Source organism: Urocampus carinirostris, chromosome 4, assembly GCF_059441175.1.
Source record: "Urocampus carinirostris isolate Australia breed hairy pipefish chromosome 4, RoL_Ucar_1.0, whole genome shotgun sequence".
Taxonomy (NCBI): Eukaryota; Metazoa; Chordata; class Actinopteri; order Syngnathiformes; family Syngnathidae; genus Urocampus; species Urocampus carinirostris.
The window spans coordinates 43286851-43309504 of record NC_142352.1 but is presented as its reverse complement, the minus strand read 5'-3'; the positions used below and the strand labels follow the sequence as shown (position 1 = coordinate 43309504).

At 38.1% G+C, this 22654-nt stretch overlaps 1 protein-coding gene across 4 annotated transcripts in view; it reads left to right on the top strand.

The window, feature by feature from the left end:
• Window positions 1–22654, top strand: part of LOC148367640 (homeodomain-interacting protein kinase 3-like) — a 36587-nt gene that overhangs the window by 3788 nt on the left and 10145 nt on the right. For 3 of the 4 annotated variants that reach the window (XM_088334639.1, XM_088334636.1, XM_088334638.1), the window contains exons 2-7: window positions 5492–6818; window positions 12360–12483; window positions 20739–20858; window positions 20938–21024; window positions 21706–21890; window positions 21970–22123. In XM_088334639.1, coding sequence (XP_088190765.1) covers window positions 5492–6818; window positions 12360–12483; window positions 20739–20858; window positions 20938–21024; window positions 21706–21890; window positions 21970–22123 — 1997 coding nt within the window. The remainder of the gene's footprint in view (window positions 1–5491; window positions 6819–12359; window positions 12484–20738; window positions 20859–20937; window positions 21025–21705; window positions 21891–21969; window positions 22124–22654) is intronic. The other variant, XM_088334640.1, reaches the window with a different exon arrangement.

Here is a 22654-nt window from a genome sequence, read left to right as displayed (position 1 = left end):
GCTCACATTTCTTGGAAAATAGTGGGGCTTTTGAGCCAAGATCTTATTCACGAGGCATTGGTAATTTTGTTTGGCCAGCATCCTGCTGATATTGTGAGCATCCACTGTTGGAAGTCAAGGCGAGTATAGATATTATAAGTATTAGAGGTTCAGTTTTAGCTCTGACTTTGGCCTGCACATTGCTCAGCTTTATTTGGTAAATAAACAAGTTTTTTTGCTTCTGGTGATTGCAGGAATAGAGCTCATGCAAGTTTACTAGATATTACGTGTTTACCTCTTAAATTAGATACGATAGCCATCCCACATGACTGGTTAACCCTTTAATGTCCCGACGGACCGCCAGTCGTGTCTTCTCGATGTCAGCAGTCACTGAAATACGTCATGGCACATATCTCTGATGTGATGGGTGGGTGGAGCCCTTAACCACTAGGGTTTTAGGGGCACGATTCCATGTGGTGTGTTTAGGGCAAGTACAGCCTGCTGTTGCCCATTCCTCTCCAATTCAACAAATATTTCCACCCAGTCTCAAACTGAGGACCTCATACTCATTATAGAAACATCATTATCAATCTGAAACACGATACCCGAAAAATATAAAACCGGCATAGCTCACCCATAATTTTCCTGGGAATCAGATCATGATAAGATTCCCGGCAAATATGGTGTGCTTTCATTCAGGAAAGTCCATTGAATCCAATGGTGTAAAATATTTACTCCAAAACACTCAATAATGCAGACGAATTTAAAAAAAAAAAAAAGAATCTGCCTGAAAGCATACCTGCATTGTTTTACGATCATTGTCTTTTTGGCTTCATTACTCGCCTTTAAAAATAAACAGACTTGTCAGATTATTTTCAATACTTCCAGTAACCTCTGACCTATTAAGTGACACCGCTCTTGGCATATTGCAAGCTTTTTTACGGTCCCTAGCCCGTGACAACCTATAAGGGCCTGTTTTGAAAAACAAAAATGTCGCGACCAATTTGGCTTTAAAAATCTTGAGCCAATCGTGACCTATTCAAAGGTGGTATGGCTCATTAGTAAGCCAATTAATTCCCAAGTAGCCTAGATGGTAAGGCGCCCGCTTTGAGACTGGGAGGTTCGGGTTCGCGCCCCGGCCGAGTCATTCCTAAGACTTAAAAAGTGGTCGGCGGCGCCCTCTGTTGGCTGCGGCTGCATCGGCTCGCTACAACGGGTCAGGTGCAATCGACATTTCGTTCTGTGTACATTGTTACACAGAATGACAATACAAGGAAATTATTATTATTATTATTATTATTATGTAAATATGTACAAATTTACAGTGTGTAATCAATTCAGAGCCAAATCTAGACATACGCAAAGCCACTCGTGATTTGTTTTTATGCATCATTATTAAGGGCAAGTGTGCAAAATCATGAATTCACTTCTAGATAGAGAACTCAAACATTTACAATTCTTTGTCTAAAAATTGGCCAAAGTTAAATACACAAATGCAAAGTTTTAAGGGTTGTGAACTGGTTGTCTCCAAATGGCCACTTGGATGTGTAAAATACATGATTAGCTTTTTAGATTGTGATTACATTTGACAAGGTACTAGATATACTGTATCTTCAAGCTATTGTCTCACCTCTTTTCCAGCTAAGATGCCCACGGTACACTCTTTTGCAGGCATTTGATTGCAAAAAAGGTCAGATGAGAATAAAAACCCATTTATCCGTGTTACAACTCAGATTACTCAATGTTAGTTGCTCTTGAAGTTATTATTTCAGTGTGGGACAAAACGTCAGAGTATTACATTTTGAAAGAGACCAAAACCTTCCATTTAACGCAAACGGTTCAAGAACGGCATTCAATTTACTTTGGTTACGACTTGGACCGGGATTTTAGGCGACTTTTGCAGGAACACTAAGGGGTTAAAATATTTAATGAAAAATTATGTTGACTTAACAAGCCATAATTTTGCCTGTTTTTATAATAAAGATTTTCACATTTTGATCTGTGGGTTTGACTGAACTGCTCAAGTGTTATCTGCAGTGATCGCAACAGTGCACACAACAGGTTTTGTCTTGAGTTGAATAGTGACGATAAACCACATGGTTATCATCAGTTTTTGCCTTTTAGCTTACTTGCGGCATGTAGTTTGTGATCCGTAAATATCCTTAATTACATTTAATACGGTTGAAACAAACCTAAAGAAATGGACTAGCCATTTGGGAAACATTAGGATTGCCCATGACCTCGCCACGGTATGGCTCTGATTGATGTTTATGACAATTGTTTTTTGAAAAATATATTCAGCTTAAGTGTTCAAATAGTTAATTTCTACAACTCGGCTCTTTCTGATTATATAAATACAGCATAAGGGTAGTTTTTGACTTAGTATCAGTAGGTTGTCACAGAAAAGTCTGGCTAGTCTTTCTTGAACCCTTGATAGGAATATTAACTGGGCAACAGTCAAAAGGTTGTCAATGAATAATTATCTAGCAGTTCAAGGTTGGTGGCTTGTCCAATTTTGAATGCTGTAATGCAACCCCACAATTGGAGCTTCATGCCTGACCAAGGGCGTATCTGGCAAGTGCTCATAATAATAGAAACAGCTGCTACCCCCCCACCACCACCACTTACCGCCCTATGCTTCACAGTTTGTGTGTTTGACCTCTCATTTTTCAAAGTGTATGTTGTTTTTCCCGGTATGAAGATAAGAGTGTCTGCCCATCTCTTTTTGCGACGTTTTAAATGTCTGCAATTTACAATAGAAGACTTTGGCAGGGTTTAATTGTGCTGGGTGCGTGTATATGGATAAGCACTACGTCTAATGTCCATTTACTGCTACTGTTTGTTTTGTTTTTGAAACTTAAGATGCTAAGTTATCTTATCTTGTTATAGTGTTTGTAGTCATTGGAGTGTCACAAATAGGAAAACAAATTGCAGGCTGTGTGATGGCCTTAATTTTCATTTTACATCGTTTTGCTAATTTCTGAATTCATCGCAAATTAAAAATCCAGTATTTAAACCAAGTTTTAATACAATTTTCCTTTTTTTTCTCCAACCATCCCAAAATTTGCCCCATTTTGACAGTGAAGTATTTTAGATTTTGGAATTTTCCCTCTCTTATAACACAAAATGTGTTTTGTTATTTGCTCAACTTTTTTTATTAGCTTTATTTTCATGGTCACATTACTAAATAGCAACATTAGTGGCAAAATTGCTATTGTTTTCCTTATTCAGTGAATGCAATAATAAATAAGACAACATATGAATTGGAAATGGATTGCAGTTCATCAGATGTACCATATTTTCTGGACCATAAGGCGCAGAAATTTTCTTTTGCAAAATCTTTTTCGGAAACAAGGTGCATCACAAACATCAGACATTCAAAAAAAAGAAGCTACCAGCTTTCTTGTGTGGAGTTTGCATGTTCTCCCCGTGCTTGTGTGGGTTTCCTCCGGGCCCTCGGGTTTCCTCTCACATTGCAAGTACATGCATGGCAGGTTAATTGGCCAATCCAAATTGTCCCTAGGTGTGAATGAGCGAGTGAGTTGTTTGTCTCTGTGTGCCCTGCGACTAGCTGGCAACCAGTTCAGTGTGTCTCCTGCCCTCTGCCCGAAGATAGCTAGGGATGGGCTCCAGCACCCTCGCAATCCTACTGAGAATAAGTGGTGGAGATCATGGATGGATGATTAATTAGAAAAATATTTACCCCACGTAGAAGCATTGATTTGTAATTATGCATTTGCAATTTTATTTAGCATCCTTTTCAGGGGTCACCAGATAATAAGGCGCACTTTTTGAATTTCTGCAAAATTTATATGTAGTCTACAAAATATAATATTATAAATAATATTTTCCCTTTGAGTCAGTAAGTATGCACACAGCCACATGTTGATGGTGTCCAACTCCCTTAATGCTACGTGATTTTATTTTTGTCTGGTTGTGTTCCTTCAATGCTTTCCCTGCCTATTGGTTGCCTGGAGACATGCAGTAGGATGCATTGCAGCCACAAGGAGAGGTCAGGCAAACCTTAGACATGTTAGTCATCCTTGGTGTGGAGGTGTTGGTAGATTTTCACTTCATTGGATGATACGAGTCAAATGCGCCCTAACACAACTTTTCCCCTCCAAAGTGATAAATGTATTTTGACATTTTCATAACAGCTCTATAGAAAGATTTGCCCTTAATTAGTTTGGGCAGCTAAGTGGTTTGCTCTCAGCCCCACAGTGCCGAGGTCAAGGGTTCAATTCCAGCTACGGTGTTTAATTGTCCCTATAGTGTGAATGAGTGAGTGACTTGTCTGTCTCTGTGTACCCTGCAACTGGCTGGCAACCAGTTCAGGGTGTACCCTCCCCATTGCCCGAAGATAGCTGGAAAGGGCTCCAGCACCCCAGCGACCCTAGTGAGGATAAGCAGTGCAGAAAATGGATGGATGGATGGATAATTTGTTGCAAAGCACAAGATTTGTTGTGGTAACACGGCATGAAAAAAAGTCGAATTTTGGCCAAATATATATTTACCAATTATTTTACTCCATCATGGAATTTCTTAAAAAACCTAAAGTAGCTAAATCAATTCATTCATACAATTTAAAGGTGGTGTACAAAGCTTCAAAACATTCTGCTTGCTGACACCATCTTTTGTCTGAAATGATCATTGCAGCCTCTCAAGCTGTTTCTAGATGGTGTGCACATATGCGTCTTTTAGATGTGCTCAAATAAACTTTTCTTCTTCATATTTTTGGGGGTTTGGGTTTGCATTTGGATTGTATGTGAAACAGTCGTTTTCTTATTATCACCATTTTCATCCTAGAATAAAAAAAAAACAAACAAAAAAAAACTATCACGCGCATCAAATCACCCCAACTTCCTTTCCTCCAGCCTAATGCGCTCCATGAACACCAATTTATAAAGTAAGACAAAAGCAGATAGGCACGGCAAAAAAAATATTTATATGTATAACATAAACTTAATAGAGAAATATTCAATTTGAATCTTTTTGAGAACATCCCAAACTACGCGCACAACTTTTAACTGATGTGAACAGACATCTTAATGTAGTTGACTGACTGAAACCCACCAAAAGTTACGTGCAAGTTTTTTAAGCTTCAGTTCAACAGCTGTTATGAGCTGTTTTTCAATTACAATTTAAATCAAATGTTGTCCAATTTCATTGGAAAAAAATCCGACATTTCAAACCCTTCATAATAAATAGTAATGTCTCAATATTACTTAAAACATCTGTTGAGTAAAACATTTTGCACCCTTTTCACATTAGACTGCAAATTAAGGTAAAAAAGTAGTTGTTCATTCAAAGACCACTCAAAGTGCAGTTTTGCTTACTTCCTCTCAGAGTTGAAGGAAGGGAAACAATGATTCCTTAGCCTTTACCTTGATTGTTGACTCAACTCTTTCAATGTCTCAAAGCTAAGCAAAAACAATAAACTCAAGTGTTGTGCTAGATTAAATGAACCTTTTTTATTATTGACCCCCACTATTTTTTTCTATTTCCTTTACAGGTATGGCCTCACAAGTCTTGGTTTACCCACCACACATTTATCAAACCCAGACAAGTGCCTTTAGCAGTGTGAAGAAACTCAAAGTTGAGCCCAACAGCTGTGAGTACCATGAGAGAGCACATCCGCGGACTTATCTGAACAGGCAAAACCTTGGTATCGTGCACCCGACGAAAGCCTGTTCGTTCTTGACAGCTGACGCGAAAGTGTTTGGAGGACAAGTGTACCCTGTAAAGACGGTAATTGTGCGAGGCGTCCAGAGACAACAGCCTGGGAAAAAAGGTGGAGGATTAGGTCCAGTTGCGCTCCAGTGGCAACAGAACACAGGGGGCGTCCACAAGCAGAACCAGGATCATCATCAGCCGACTAAGACAGTCACATCAAGTGGGGGCAGCAGTGGAGCAACCGGGGCAGGAGGAGGGGGAAGTGGAGAAGGCTGCAGCGAAAGAGGTGAGGGTGGTGGAAAGGAGAAGGAGGGGGAGGAGAAGGAGGAGGTCGAGTGCAAATCAGACTGTGGAGGTTTGAACTCTGCTGACAGCTCTCAGCGATATGGACTGAAACGTAAAAGTGAAGATCTGTATAATCGCGGTAGCACCATGCAGATTGTGGAGGAACTGTCAATGTTGCCTGCCATGTTGCAAACAACGAATGTAGGGAACACAGCGGCAGCGGTGACTGCACCTGTCGCCGTGGGGGCAGGTGGGGGAACTTCTAAGCAGGTCCCAGGACCTGTGGGCATTAATGCAACAGGGGGAGCGGGAGGATGTGATGGGGACTACCAGGTTGTACAGCATGAAGTTCTTTGTTCCCTGAAGAATAGTTACGAAGTGTTGGACTTTTTGGGCCGTGGCACATTCGGACAGGTGGTAAAGTGCTGGAAAAGAGGCACGGGCGAGGTAGTTGCTATCAAGATCCTGAAGAACCATCCTTCATATGCCAGACAAGGTCAGATCGAAGTAGGCATCCTTGCTCGCCTGAGCGGGGAGAATGCAGATGAACACAACCTGGTGCGAGCGTTTGAATGCTTCCAACACCGTAGCCACACCTGCCTTGTGTTTGAAATGCTCGAGCAGAACCTGTATGATTTTCTGAAACAAAACAAGTTCAGCCCGCTGCCCCTGAAAGTGATCCGACCTATACTACAGCAGGTGGCCACAGCTCTAAAAAAGTTGATGAGTATGGGCCTGATTCATGCAGATCTCAAACCTGAAAACATAATGCTGGTGGATCCAGTAAGGCAGCCCTACAGGGTGAAAGTGATTGACTTTGGATCAGCCAGTCATGTGTCCAAAGCAGTATGCTCCACTTACCTCCAGTCTCGATATTATAGGTGAGTACAAATCAGTAAATATATTTTCTCGTCATTATGACTTTGTTTGATTGCACTTTACTGCATGTCAGTTTCAGTTCAGGGCATGGTATAATAGTGGCCTGTGCAGTGCGTCGAGGCACTAAGTTATTAAGGGCTATACAAATAAATATGACTGTGTGACTTGAAATATAACTGAGGCACATCTGCAAAATGATTTAGTAGCATTCGGTGGTCAAAATAATGGGTTAAAAATGTCCATCCTCTGGCAAACAAGGAAATGTCTCCCATGCTACACTACATCCTGCCAACTAAGGAGTCACATACCACTAAGGGCTGAAAAAACTGACGCCACAGTGTTTATTATAAAAAGATTCTTCAGGCACCAGAGCCCGGCAAAAACGGTTTTAGGAATAAATATGTTTAATAATTGCCATTTTTATTGTTATACCTTCATTTCAAACAGGATTTTTTTAATCTTATGATGGTGACTGATTTTATCCCAGATTTATGCATCAGTATTCAACTCCAAACCTCATTTTGTTTCAGTAATTTGATTGCACACATCAGGACTTTTCTAAATTACATTTGTCTGAGGTCGTTTTCTAGTTGCATCCGAAAAGCCAAACATTCATAGATCTGTAATTGTGAGCCTATTTAGTTGTGGACATCTTAGGTTTTTATGTTAAAGGTGTTTTTAACATCTTGTTGGCTTGAGCTGAGGCTATAACTGCAGGTAACATCAATTTGGCAAATGTGTCTGTCATTTGTTTTTCTTCCAAAGGCTTTGCAGAACTGTAAATGATCAACACCAATCAAGCAGTCCTCTTAATAAATAACACATGAGAGGTTTAAGTTTCCATTTAATGTTTTTAGTGACAAAACCAAAAGCTTGTATGTAAACAAGTACCAAAAGTGAATAATGAAACAAACTAATTGCTTTTAAAATAGGAATAAGCCCTATAACAGCCCTTTGACAAAATTAAAATAAGTAATTTCACGTTGCCTGCATAGTCATTCCCAAATAAATTTAGGTCATATGCAGTTTTGTCAGTGCTGCGCAATCGTGACAATTTATTTCTGGTGAAAGCTTGCCTCTTTATGCTTTCCACACCTTTTGGGAAAATAGCATGTATCAGAAAATATATTTTCAGGAAGTAATATAAATAATGCTATGTGATAAAACTGTTTGTACTTTTGCAAAGCTGGATGTATGAAGGGCAGCTGGTTGTCATCGATGTTGTTTCATTGCCCCGGTGATCATTTTTGACATTCTGTTAGTCTATTTTCATATGCTGATGTATAGAAACATTCGTTAATGAAAATGATAGGTATTTTAAAGTTTAAATGCAACCTCTACTTAGATTTTAAGACAAAGAAACCCATCTGATAACTTGGAAATTGTAAGTGGGCACAAAATGCTGCTCACAACAAAAAACAAGTATTGGTGAATTTAAACAACTGCATTCATGTAAATAGATGTCAGATTCCATATCAAAAACTGCGACTGTTTTGTGAAAACTATGCAGTGCACGGTCTAGGTGAGCGGCATGTTTAAGCATGAGTCAAGAGAGCTGCTTAAAATAACTCACAGGATGCTCGCTTCTAAAATTATTAAGTGGCTTGAAGGAAATTAAAGATCTTCACAATTCCCGAGGGCCCGGAGGAAACCCACACAAGTCAGTTCACTTAATTCACTGAAGAATCAACGCTGTTGTACCGTAAAATTCGGCCGATAAGGCGCACCTGATTACAAGTATCAACTAGTACATTTTTAAAGGAAAAAACTTTATGTACATAAATAAGCCGCACCTGATTATAAGCCCCATGTACCCACACTAAAACATGAAATATTTACAAAGAAAGACGGTAGAGAAAAAAATATTTTTAATAATATTCGGTACGTTAACCCTTTAACTTTCCAACGGCCTGCCGGTGGGACGCCGGGCTTTTGATAAACAAATACGTGTCCCTACAATGTCACCAGTCACTGAAATATGTCATGTCATATATCATTTTGTCAATTAAATCCCTAACCCCCGAAAAACAGAACTATCTAGGGGTAAAATGCCATTCAAAATTTCATATATCATATGTCATATATCATTGGAAACCTTGAATCTTGCGATTCAATATATGAGGACCCTTTCGAAATACTCAGAGAAACATCACGATTAGTGTGAAACAAGATACACGAAAACTACGCTAGTGTAACTCATTAGTACGTCCCATGGGTCGTCTTCAACTTGTTTGAATGTCTGCAAAAATGGCTTCATAAAATCAAGGACAGTCCATAGAATCCAACCATATATTTTTACTTCAAAACACACGATAATGCCGACAGATAATTAGGATTCCGCCTTTAACATTTCAACAAAAGTCTTGGCTTATAGTCCGAATTTTTCCGTACATTGTTGCTGTCAGTATTCGCTTTACTGTAATACTTATGCCTTGGGCCAGTCGACAATTTCTAAGAAACCCTCCTTTTGCATATTTGTCATACATTTGCATCCACTAGAACTAAAGTCAACTATTAGAATGTACTTAATTTTGTTGTTAATTTTGAAGCTTCAGTTTTAATTATATGTAAACAGGAATTAACATGTTTTTAATATTGACTTTCCGTTACGTTATAGTTTATATTTTTGAGGGTACGCCAAAATACTTTTGGCTGGGCTCCTGTTTTTGGTTCATAGGGAAAAGGTAAACAATAATAATACGAATAAAAAACAAATTAACATACTTTATTTGGGTCCTACTGCCAGAAATAAAAAAAACGTCTCGTACTTCAATGACCCAGTATTAAAACAGTTTCACAAAAAATTTCCTGCCTATATTGCCTAAGGTTTGCACTAACAATCATGAGGGGAAATGGAAACTGGAAGGCTAACTTAACTTTCCACACTGTTATTACTTTTATCTTTTTTAACAAATGAGTGGGGTTAGGACAATGAGCCTAAATAATAGTTGGGATGTTTCACTTTGGAAGTCATGATTTAAGGTCCTGTGTTTTAGTTGGCAACCACAAGACCAAGGATTTGCCAAGGACAGAAAAACATGTCCCTGAACTTGTTTGTACTCTGTACTGTACTGTCCAAGATTGTGCAAAGCTCTTTTGTTACATCTTGGCAATTTAATCCTTAAAGAACATAGTAAACATCGAGCAAGTTCAACTGGGATTTACCTTGCAATCACCCATTTTGATTGAATTTTTAAGACCTGCGCTGTGAAACGACTAAAAATGTGTGGTGGACTGCCTGTACAGAAAGAAACGATTCAGTTACATGACGTTCTGGAGATTCAAATCAATTATTAATTGTTCATTGTTTGTTTTAAAAGTTAAATGCTTTTATTTTTAACACGCGTCTGTGTAAAACCAATCGTGCATCTGGAATTGAAAAAGTAGTGACGAACACGATTGTGGCAGTTATAGAGCAGGTACGGTTCACGGTTCACTCTCAGCTTAATGCAGCTTACTTTTTTCAAATTTTCACCCAGTTTCTTCTTTACAAAAGTCCTGTCTGTTTAACTTTCTTGGACGCGGCGTCTACATGCGTGAACATAAATGCACATCAAACAAGAAGCTCAGGTCTTAGGAGGTTATAGGTGATTTAAAATGGATACTTTTCCACAATTCTATCAGCGGGGGTGAGACATAGCAAGGTATGCATTAAATATGTTGTCATACCATTGATTTTCTATTCACACTGTTATTAATGCTTGCACGTCAGTGTCAAGTGGGACAAAGTCTATATGAACTGGGAAAAAAGTCTTTCTGTAACTTTGGCTACATGTCAACACATTAAGAGGTTTACATTAGTCGCACATTGCCAAAGCCTTGTACCCTTAATCCAAGGCCTGGGTTTATCAAGTGCAACTGCTTCCTGTGTTCTACTTATTCATGCTGAATGATTAAAAACTAATCATTACAGAGTTAGTGAAAAATGTGCAGAAATGAATCCCACTTCATTTAGGACATCACCATTTTACAAGGTTGTTTTTTGAGTTAGCCTCTACTACCCGTGCCTATGTACACCTATGGTTTATGTCAATATACTCCAAGACTTGTGTAAACAGAAAACAACAATACACTTCCCTCATGCGCCGCCGCCCTTATTTGTGGATCAAATTCCGCATTACACTGTTCTTTCCTAAAAGGATCTGGGCGGAAGGATGATGGAGCTATTTCTAGAGTGTGAGATAACAGCCTCACTTCAAGTTCTGTAAAGAGATACTGAAATAGTTGTGCTATATCATGACTGACACTCGACTATGACGACATTTGGCTTGTTGGTCATATAATTTCACAGCAAATCTCCATTACAAGTATAACACACATATAATTAACTGTATTAGACAAACTAAAATTTTGTTTTGAATCATACTAAATAATATTTATTTTTGGGAGAACCTGCTGAGACAAAAAATACTTTGCCTGAACCTTGTGCTCTAAACAAAAGTGTGACATAAGTTTGTTCAAATTAATGACTGGGAAGTAACTTCAGTATGACTCTTGTCCTTATATTATTTTGTACAAACTAAAACAATTATATATCCAAGGAGGGATGTAATAAGTAGAAACAAATTAGCTAGTTTTGACTATACTAATTTAATTTAACTTTATATAGAAACATTTTCCCCAAATCTGTGTTTATGGCACTGTTGGAGGAGCATAAAAAATGCATTTAATTTTGAATGGCATTTTACCCCTAGATAGTTCTGTTTTTTTGGGGGGTAGGGATTTAATTGGCGTAAAAATAAATATTGATTTAATGATTTTTTTTATAGCATACTAAATCTTTTTGGCACATTGCACTAAATATATTCACCTTTCTAATTGTACAGTACTAATGGTGCTCATCAGAATTAAGTAGGTCTTCTGATTTTATGGCGCATTTTCAGAATAGAAAATGCTTCTGGTTTCACCAGAAGTCAATGACCCTTGTGTCTCAGGATGGTATACTTTCCTGGCAACATTCTCTTAGTCATTTTTGACTGTCAGTATTTCTATACAGATCATCCCACCTATTGCAACCCAAACTCTAGCTTTATCCTCCAGTAAATCCTCACTTAATTCTGATGGAATGAGAAATTGTTGGCCTGACTCCCTTTGGTATTTGTTACTATGTTTCTGACTGACCTAGTTTTGAGTTCACCACATGATCGTTTTTTTTTTTACCTAGTTTTGTTTTTCGTTCTTAATTCTGTTACATTGCTGCCGTTGTATTGAGCGTTAAGCAGCCAACAGCCTGTGTAACATATTTTGATTCTTGAGCCTTATTGCCAATTCATTTAATGACTGGCCTCTGTGTAAATGAAAAACACTAATGCTGCTTTTCTGTCGGATGAGATTTACCAATGTCCAAGCTCTCATCCAAGCCTGGCCAACTTCCTAACCTACTGGCTGAGCTTGCTCAGGCATGGCCACTCCGGCTAAATTTAGGAAGTGATCTATTTTCCACTCGGAGCTATTTGACATGATTGTGTAGAGTCAGTTTTTCTTAAGTAGGATCAGATTTGAATACAGTGTTGTGAACGTAATGTTCTTTTTTTCTCCTTCAGGGCTCCAGAAATTATTTTGGGTTTGCCGTTTTGTGAAGCCATAGACATGTGGTCCTTAGGCTGTGTGATAGCTGAGCTTTTCCTGGGATGGCCACTTTATCCCGGGGCATTGGAGTATGATCAGGTAAGCAACCATTTCTGCATGGCTTTCTTATTTTTTGGTACAAGCACTTCTAGTACAGATAAAATCTACTCTTTGTTTTTTTTTTTCTTCTCAATCTGGTCTGCCTGCTCTGTCACACATTTTTCCCAGCTGTGGTCATGCTTCCATACTCTTTGAACTGATGTTTCAGACAATCACCGGTGTTGGAAATGATATGAAATGAAATGAAATGATCTGCATTTATATAGCGCTTTTCAAGTCAAGACTTCCCAAAGCGCTTTATATTGTGCTTCACATTTCCCAATAGCGGCCGTGCAGCCATGTAAGGCGCTAACCTGCTTATTGGGGGTATTAGGGGTTCAGTGCCTTACCCAAGGACACTTAACACGGAGGAGCCGGGATTCGAACTGCGATCTCTTGATCCCAAGACAAGCGCTCTACTTCCTGAGCCACTGGCGTTCGTTATAATACCATTATAAATAACGCCGTTGCGTAACAGCGTCCTTTTTTTCAGTAACAGGGTAATCGGTGTTACGTTACTGACGGTCAAAAGCAGTGCGTTACTTTAGCTGCAGAACGTCAACGGCGGCGTGCCCTCGCAAACCTTACGCCGTTATTAGCGGCGCGTTTCCCGCTCTCCCATTAAATTTTTTACGTCACGTATTTTTGGATCGTGCCACCCTTCTAAATAGCCACATAGTTAGATAGCAATTTTGAGTATAGTATTTACTAATGTTAAGAAAAGTCGAATGACCGCACCCGACTCGTGTCGTTTGCAAACAAAACAGCTCTTAGAAGTGAACGAAAGGAACCACTTCCCAACAATCAGCAGCTGGTTCCTTCTTTTTCTTTTTCTCTTATAACTGGTCAATATGAATTTTTGAGGCATCTGTGTTGTTCACTTTTAATTGGTTGAGCATAAAAAAGTTTAAAATTGTTTTTTATTTTATGTTTAAATAGATTCATAAATGTTTTAATTTTTTTCCCTGTGTTTTGCAGTGTTAATGTAGTTATACAATTTTTTTTTTCAAGTCTACCTTTTTACCTTTTGTTATTGTATTTTTTCTTTGGTTCCTTTTTTCCATTTAATTTATTAAACACACTTTATATTGTCTACTGCTGATTGTAACATTATTATACTGTTTACTGTTTATATCTGTGTTGGATAAATCTGTTGCTGCTGAGATGCAAAAACTATTCCATATATTATAACGCAACTAACTGTCCATCTCTATTCAACTGACTAAACTACTGCTAAAAAAATGCCAAATTCTTTGACAGACATCGTCTTTTTAAAGTTACGGAAATAGTTACATTCCCTGGTAACTAGTTACTTTTACTATAAAGGAATTCCGTTACTAACTCAGTTACTTTTTGTAACTATAAGTAGTGAGTAACTATAATTCATTACTTTTCTAAAGTAACGTGCTCAAAAACATCCAATCATTCAGGCCTGTCATTCTCCTCACCGTCCCTTGAACAATTCAGCCCACTTCTAGTAATGTTTCGTCTCCACACTTCAGTGACCAAAAACTTCACGGTCGACCACTGTTAAGTCCTGGAGAATTGCTTATTTGTTAATCCCCCCTCATACTGTTTTTTTTTATATGCAAAAGAAAAAAAATGTGAAAAATAAATATTAAATTAAAAAATGTAATTTCAGTCTGTGATACGAGTCTTTTTACTACACCTATTCACCTTATTTTTTGAATGAACCATATTCCAGCATCTAATCTATCTTAATTTATGAGTCTTGATTTATATGTGTGTGTGTGTTTGCAAGTAGGTTGGGGGAGGGGGGATTGGAGATGCTTTTGTGTGTGTGATATATATAGGCTCTGAAATGACTGAAACTATTTTCATGAAAATGTACACATTTGTCGTAAGGCCTCAGCACCAAGTGTCTTAACCTAGGTTTTGTGTCTAGGGACCCCCAGCTAATACCAACAAAATCAATCAACATGTGCTTTCATGTGGTCTGCTATTGTGTCTCTACTACCATCTTGGGACCAAATTGTGTACTGCAGCTCCCGCCCACCAACCACTCCAAGCAGCTAAATCCAATCTTCTATTGGCCCAGCAACACCTGGCCATTTTGCTTGCATATATTTTTTCAAAGTTGATAATCTTGCATTTTGTATTTTAGTGTTGTAAGGACTTTCGACCAAATTAAGCAACTTAATAGTTGTGTGACCCAATAAGGTAAAGCTGAAAATAGTTCGAACACTGTCGCCCATTTCAAAACTTCTATATTGGGCAGGATTACTGTTGTCATTTCAAGCTTTCTGTTTTTTTTCTTCTTTCCTTAGTTTTGATTTTGATATTGCAGTTGAGGCTTTTTTGAAAATCTGACACTCGGCAACGTTTCATGTTTTCTTTTTCACGCGTAAGACTTTTTATCTGATTTTTTTTAGGTTATGGAAATATATGTTGGATTATTTTATTATATTCTGTAAAAGTATAGATTTTTTCATTTGGTCGGATAAACATTCTTAGATTTAGCAGTCAGCTTGTGTCTGTGAGACTAAGCAGAAATGAGTTTTCCTCCTCCCAGTAGACCCCTGATGGTGTCTTCCGGGTACTAGACTGATCAAGGCTTACTCTGAGCCGCTTTCCCCCTATCCTCTCAAAGCCATCTTGCAAAGCTTCTTCTGTGTCCCACACTCTATCCCACATGATGCTACCTTCAACACTGCACTAAAGCCCATGAAACATTTTTATGACCATATTAATAAAATAATTCGATCTTGTTCTGTGCAAGGAGAAATCAGTCAATATCTATAAAACCAATTTTACTTTAGTCAATGTCTGAAGTCTCAAAATGAAAATCTCATTTTGTATATTAACATGTAATAAAGCTGTTCTAGTTATACTGAAGGAGAGCATCCTCACGTTCACAAGGAGACGACCCCTTCTTCTCAAGCCTTGTTCTGCAAGTGAACATAAAGTTGCCAAAAATAGATGATTGAATGATTCGGAAGGGTGAGAAGAAACCTGAAATACAGGACAGTTTATGAGCCCCACTGCATCATGGAAATACTCTTCATAATAGTAGACGGAGGTGGAATCTCGATGTAAACATGCTTACCGAATATCACAGCACGTGGGATGTCAGATGTAACACTCTGCTGCCTAACAATATATCATGACTAAAATACCGTACAAGCTTGAAACCTCATAGCTATTTTGAGAAGGATTTAGTTACTTTGTTAAATGCTTTACATACATGTACAGTACTCAACATAAGTCTACCATAACATATTATAAAACGTTGAGTACCCTTTTCAATCATTATCAATAGCATAATACGCTACAAATACCTCACTGTACAAAATAAATACTGCAAAATGAGTATAGATATAGAAATCCAAATTTAATTGGGCGTGTAATCAGTCACAGAAAGAGGAAAGTCCATCCATCTATCCATTTCCTGCGCCTCTTATCCTCACTCGGGTCGCATGGGTGCTGGAGCCCATCCCAGGCATCTCTGGACAGAGGCCAGCGGACACCCTGAACTGGTTTCCAGCCAGTCGCAGAAGTTGTAACTCTTTACTTTTTAAAAGGCATCCATTAGTTTTTTGGTAAGCAAAATCTCTTTTCAGTCCTGTGGTGTGAATCTTATGCTATGTAAGCACACTTAAGCTAATACATCTATGGCTGCGATTACCTTCTTGAAACTAAAACTCTACAAGCCTGCCTTCTTCCATCTGCCAGTTAGGTAGAACAAGTACTTCAATGCGTTCTCATTGGAATTCAAAGATAAAAAACATCACAATTCATACCCAAAGTTAAAAAAATATAAAACAATAACCTATCTGCCTCCTTTGAATCGTGACCACTCTCTAAATGGAGACTTCTTAAATCAGCCTGAAGTATGAGAACAGAACAAATGGAAAGGCTGCTGATTGTTACATTATTATTTACTGTGTACCGTAAATTCCGGACTATAGAGCGCACCTGATTATAAGCCGCACCCACCACATTTTAAGAGGAAAACTGATTCTGTACTTACACAAGCCGCACCTGTATATAAGCCGCATCAAAAAATGTAACACAAACACAAAATTAACCCAAACCCGACTTTATGTCCCGCGATTATAACTGAATGTCCTTCATTAAAGTACACAGTCCAAAAATCGCAGCCGGCATAATGAACGGAAAATTATACCGGTACTTAAGGTTTGATGCAGAGGAAAAAAGTGTACATTTCCAAAGGTAAGGGTGGAAAAAATATATATCCACTATTGTCCGCCGCGTCCACAAACAGGTCTCACCTTTACCCCACTTCCCGTCATCCCGCGTCTGTTCCGCCCTTTCTTTTTCACTCGCCCGTGCAAAACATATCAGAATAAGTGTCCAAAATAAATACAAATAAATACATTACAAAAATATACAGTTGCAAATACATATTATACATGGTTACACATATTTACAAAGAAAGACGGTACACCAAGAGAGTTTTCAAAGCTTTAATAATAATAATATAACTAATCATCCCAAACAGTGTCTGTGACAGGACAGTTAATGGTAGCAACACGCTAGCAACACGCTCGCAACACAGTAATCGGGTCTGTTAAAAAAACATACCGTACTTGTAAAAATCACGGTAAACCGTCCTCATCTTCCTCCTTAGAACTGAAGCCATCAAAGTCGTCTTCCTCAGTGTCGGAAAGAAACTTTGTCATATAGACGTTGTCCCACGCTCCCGCAGCCTCATTCGCGCTGTCACCGTCGCTGGAACTCTCATCCACTCCTGATTCTGTGCCCTCCTCTCCGTCACCCAGCAGACCGGCTTTATGGAACCCGTTGGTGGTGGTGGATTTTTTGATGTGCCTTTCTTTTTGCATTTTGCATGATAAGGGTATGTTTACGCTAATTTAATTTATGCACAAGCCAAGAAGTTGCAGTCTTCCTCGGCGCATATATTCCACCGGTCTAAATCATACCTTTTGTACTCAAGCGCCGCTGGCGGCCGTTAGAAAAATTACATAAATTGCCCGCATCACTGAATAAGCCGCAGGGTTGAAAGTTTAGGAAAAAAGTAGCGGCTTATAGTCCGGAATTTACGGTACATTAGTTTTGGAATTTGGAGCTTTTTGCAAAAATAACAATCAATTGAACCAGTTGTCATTTCTATATTCCCCTGTGCTAATATTCATTGAATGCACAACTTAAAAATAAAAAGGTCAAAGTTCAGGCAGCTGCTTGTTGGTGTTAGATGTCACCAATTTGCCGTAGAGGGGATCTGGCAGGAGCTACCCCTTACGTTTTGTTTTTTACCCGTCGTTCTTCCCGTGGTCTTGTTCCATCTTACACAGCAAAGTGTATTTATAACTACGACTTCTCTGATTACACTCTCCCTGCGTAGCTTCCTCACTTTGTATTCTGTTATGGTTAAGTTTGTTTTTACTTTCTTGAGCGAAGCCTGTGAAATACTTATGTTGTAAATGTAAGGTATTTGTGTCCAATGCTCTCAAATTTAATAATACAAGCTTTCTGCTTAGAATTCAAAACATAATTTTAAGAGTTTTTAAATATTTAAGTTGTTTTCTATGTAATTTAAGAGACAAAGTCCCTTGTTTCATCAGATGTATAATATTCCCTTGCTTTATTGCATTTTACTTATCGCAGTTTTGCCACATTGCGTATTTTCATTGTGCATTTGTTCTGCCGCAGACAACACATGCTATTTGAAAGCTTTTAGGAGGGCTATGAGTTTGTGTTGGGTGGTCTTGACTGTGTGTGAGCACAACTGTGATAGGCTGGTGTATACTGTCGGTCAAACAGCCGGAGTCGCACACAAGTTAATGTGTCCACCCACCCAAAACAAACTGAAAAGCACGGCTACAGATAGTGTTTTAGTGTCTCGTTACATGAAAGATAAATTCATCAATTAAATTGGACTCTGAAGAAAGTCAGAAGAGCGCAAAGAAATGCTGATCACTGGGCGCGTGCTCCGTGGAATTTTCTAGTGTCCGGGAAGAGACCGAAAGTGATGATCAATTACCTATGAATTGAATGACCTGGAGCTAAAACCCATTCGAAACCGCTACATTTGTTATGTTTGTATTTTAAGCATCACAGGGACCTGGCTCAATCTGAAGATCCCTGATGCTTTCTTACACTCAAAGTAAAAGCTCTCAAATTTCCATGTACAATTGTAAAATGACAATAACGACTATTCATTCATTTATCTGCAATTCTGTGTTATTTGTATATTTGTAGATCTATAGTTGTTACTTTGTTACAGTCTTTTATATATATATATATATATATATATATATATATATATATATATATATACACAGACACACACACATATATACACATATACATTTAATTGTATATAATTATATGTTACTAATATCTAATTAGTAAAGAAATGATTGTACTTCTCGGGTTTTGACTATTGCAGGCCTTTTCTGGAACACAACCCCTGCGAAAAACAAGGGATTACTTGAATTGTTTTGAATCTAAATGGTCTCTTATGTGTATGTTTTGATAAAAGGATGGGAAATATAATGATTGCTCTTTTAAATTCTTTAAATTTTGATCTGTACTTCATGGATCTTTTGACGTATAAATCGTGAACACCAATAATTTGATTGAAATAAAAAAAATCTGAAAATGTTGCATAATCACAATGCTGACAAGATATACATTTTGAGAATTTATGACCGAGAGACCAGATAGCTTCACGTATATTGTAAATGAATTAAGACTTCTGTTTTTCCATTGACAACGTTGACTCTTTGCTTGTTAGTTTTCGAGAACTGGCAAACCTTCAAGCTCGGGCTCAAATGCTTTGAGCTAAGATAAACACATAAATTGATGTTAGCACAACGATTCGCAGTCCTTACAGTGAACTTTTAGATCTGAATGTTTTAGCTAAATTTCTACAGCTCACCATCTGTGATGTTGCGAGAGGAAAACCTATGCTTTATATGCACTGTGCACTATATGCACTTTCATTCCTTGCTAAATTTAAAGTCAAGTCATGTTTATTTGTATAGCCCTTAATCACAAAGAGTCTCAAAAGGCTGCTCAGATCCAAGAATATTGCAAACTACAGACTATTATGAGACTATCCCCTCATCTAAAACATACATGAGGGCAAATAATACACATATCAACATAAAATATAGGTTATTCATATGCAATAGAACAGACGTGTTTTAAGCTCTGATGTAAACATTTCCACTGAGGTTGCAGATTGAATCTCAGGGGGAAGAGCATTCCACAGCACCGGGGCCCAATGGAGAACGCTCTTGAGCCTGCTGATCTCTTCTTGGCTCTTGAGATCACTAGTAGACCAGCGTTTTTCGAACGAAGGCTCCGGACCGGAACATAGGGGGAAATTAAATCCGAACGATATGAGGGAGCAAGTCCATGCATGATTTTGTATAATACCAACAGAACCTTAAAATCACATCTTAAGCTAACAGGGAGCCAATGCAGGTTAGCTAAAATCGGGGTAGTGTGATCAAACTTTCTTGTCTTAGTTAAAAGCCTCGCTGCAGCTTTTTAACTTTCCCCACAGAAACCACTCATTTTTTAAACAATTTGCTCCCCGCTGATGTTTTTACACTTCTAAAATATAATCTTTAAGAGCTGATCATTTAGCAATGTTTGATTTACATTTTTGCCGTACGCAAATAGTTTGACATAACAGGATTTTAGCATATTAAGGGTTCTGCCGGCACTACAGTGATTGACATGGTGTGACACGTTTCTCTCACCGTGTGGCTCCATTCGTCTTTGCTGTGCTGAATTTGTAGTGCTTGTTGTCCTTAACACTTCAGTGTGATTGACGTCAGTGAGGCTTCTCACTGGCCTCCTCACATAAACCTGTGTATTTGTGTGTCTGTGTGTTTTGTGTGTCACGCGCCACCAAAGAGCCATCATTACAGAGCAAGGCATCTTGCATTTAGCGCACGAGGGACCTTGTTATCACAGTTAACATGTAAAGACCCGGACACCCGTCAGATTTTGGCACAAGAATATTTGGTTTTAACTATTTCACATGATCTGCAGTCGCCAAGGAGTGAGATGCCATTCCCAGATGGACACAATCCGCACCCACTGACTCTAGTTGCCAGGGATTTAGCCGAATAATGTTGTCGACCTTTTAAATAATCTTAAGCACAGCTTCTTGTGTGTAAATATTAAAATGATATTGTCTGTCTTCATTTTTTAGCACTGTATAACTACTGGTCTACGAACAAAAGCATTGTATATTCATGTCTTGTTTCCTCTCTCCAATCCTCCACATATAGATTCGCTACATTTCTCAAACACAAGGGTTGCCTGGAGAACATCTACTGAATACAGGGACAAAAACAACGCGTTTCTTTTGCAGAGAGTCTGACTCACCTTATGCAGTCTGGAGAATAAAGGTAAACAGTAAAACGGAAAGCTTTTTTCATAGTTTGATCTCCACTGACATCCTCCTACTAAACATTTTTTCATCCACAGTCTACAGATGAGCATGAGGCCGAGACTGGGATGAAATCAAAGGAAGCAAGGAAGTACATCTTCAGCTGTTTGGATGACATAGTGCATGTATGTTTAACTCTTCTGATTTCTGTTCAAAGTTTGACATCAGATAAAGACTAAAATTGTTATTTAAATAAAATTTTAACCTGTTTATTTTCTTGATTAAATAAACGGATAAGGTAAAAACATTTCAATTTCAATCCAGGTGTTTTAAAATGGAGCAGTCAGTCAATATATAATTGTGGAAAACATACAATTTATTAATTGATATGTAAATCTAAAGATTTGGACAGTTTATTATTCAAAAGGTACTGTATATAACCAATTTATCCAAATAGCTGACGATTGATTGTATGATACAATTTGTCGTTTACGCCCCTTCATTAATTATTTTTTGTTTTTTTCTAATCTATGGAAGTGAATACAAAGGCAGAATACAGATTTTAGCCATGAAAGTGGGCACATAATCTAAATTTCTCCAAAATGTAACATAAATAGGAAATAATTTTCCAAGTTTAAAAATAAGTTATATTCGTATTAATTCATATTGTGTTCCTGATTTGTGATAATTTCTCATCTGATCTTATTTTTTTTGTCATTCTTAGAAGACAGGAAACTTTCAAGCAGTTTCTATTTCATGTTTCTTTTAAGTATGGATCGACATTTTCAAACAATTTCACAAAACGATAAAAACTATGTGTACATGTATTCAAAAAAGGCAGAGATGATTTGAATGTCGTGTTCCAGGTGAATCTGGTGATGAATCTGGAAGGCAGCGACCTACTTGCAGAGAAGGCCGACCGCCGGGAGTTTGTGAGTCTGCTGAGGAAAATGTTGCTTATTGATGCAGAGGAGAGGATCAACCCTTCCGAAGCTCTCAGTCACTCCTTTGTGACAATGCAACACATGCTCGACTTCCCTCATAGCAACCAGTCAGTTCAATCAAAATCACTTCTGCAGACACCAGATGAGGTTGAGATTTGATTGGACTTTTTCACTTCTTGAACACAGCGTCAAGTCATGTTTCCACATCATGGATATTTGCTCAACCCGTCCAAATACATATGAGGCAGCCAACAGAAGCAAGGTACCATTCGTCAGACCCGGGGCCCCTTCTGCTGCAGCCACCCATCCCTTAAACAAAATGACTGTTGTCCACCCTCATGTAAGCCAATATATATATATATATATATATAGATTTTTTGATTTTTCACCATCTCCCTAAAAAGATGACATTGTTTAATTTAAAGCATGTGTTGAGTTGCTGAATATATGTTTGAAGTATTACTGTTGATTTCAAAATAGGCAAAACTTCAGTCTGGACAAATAGGATTTTAATTTATATGAAACAATAAAACTCACGCAACAAATTCATGAACGTTTTATCAGTTAAAAAGTGCACTCTGTGTATCTTTAGATACACCCAAAATATTTTCCTGCTGTGTTACTAATTACTAGTAGTTAAGTTAGTTTGTTTTACTTTTAAGAACAGTCCCTTATTTTTTTGACCACTTGCAAAAAATCTTGCAAATTTTTTATTCCAATCTTAGAAGACGTCTCCGTTTTAAAAATGGAGCTAAAAGTAATGGGAGCTCTCATGTTCACTAGTCTTAAAATGCGAAACTCTGATTCAAACAAATAGCTTGTTCTTACAGTAGTCACGTTTACAATTAGTGTTAGGTCAGGGGCCAGCAAC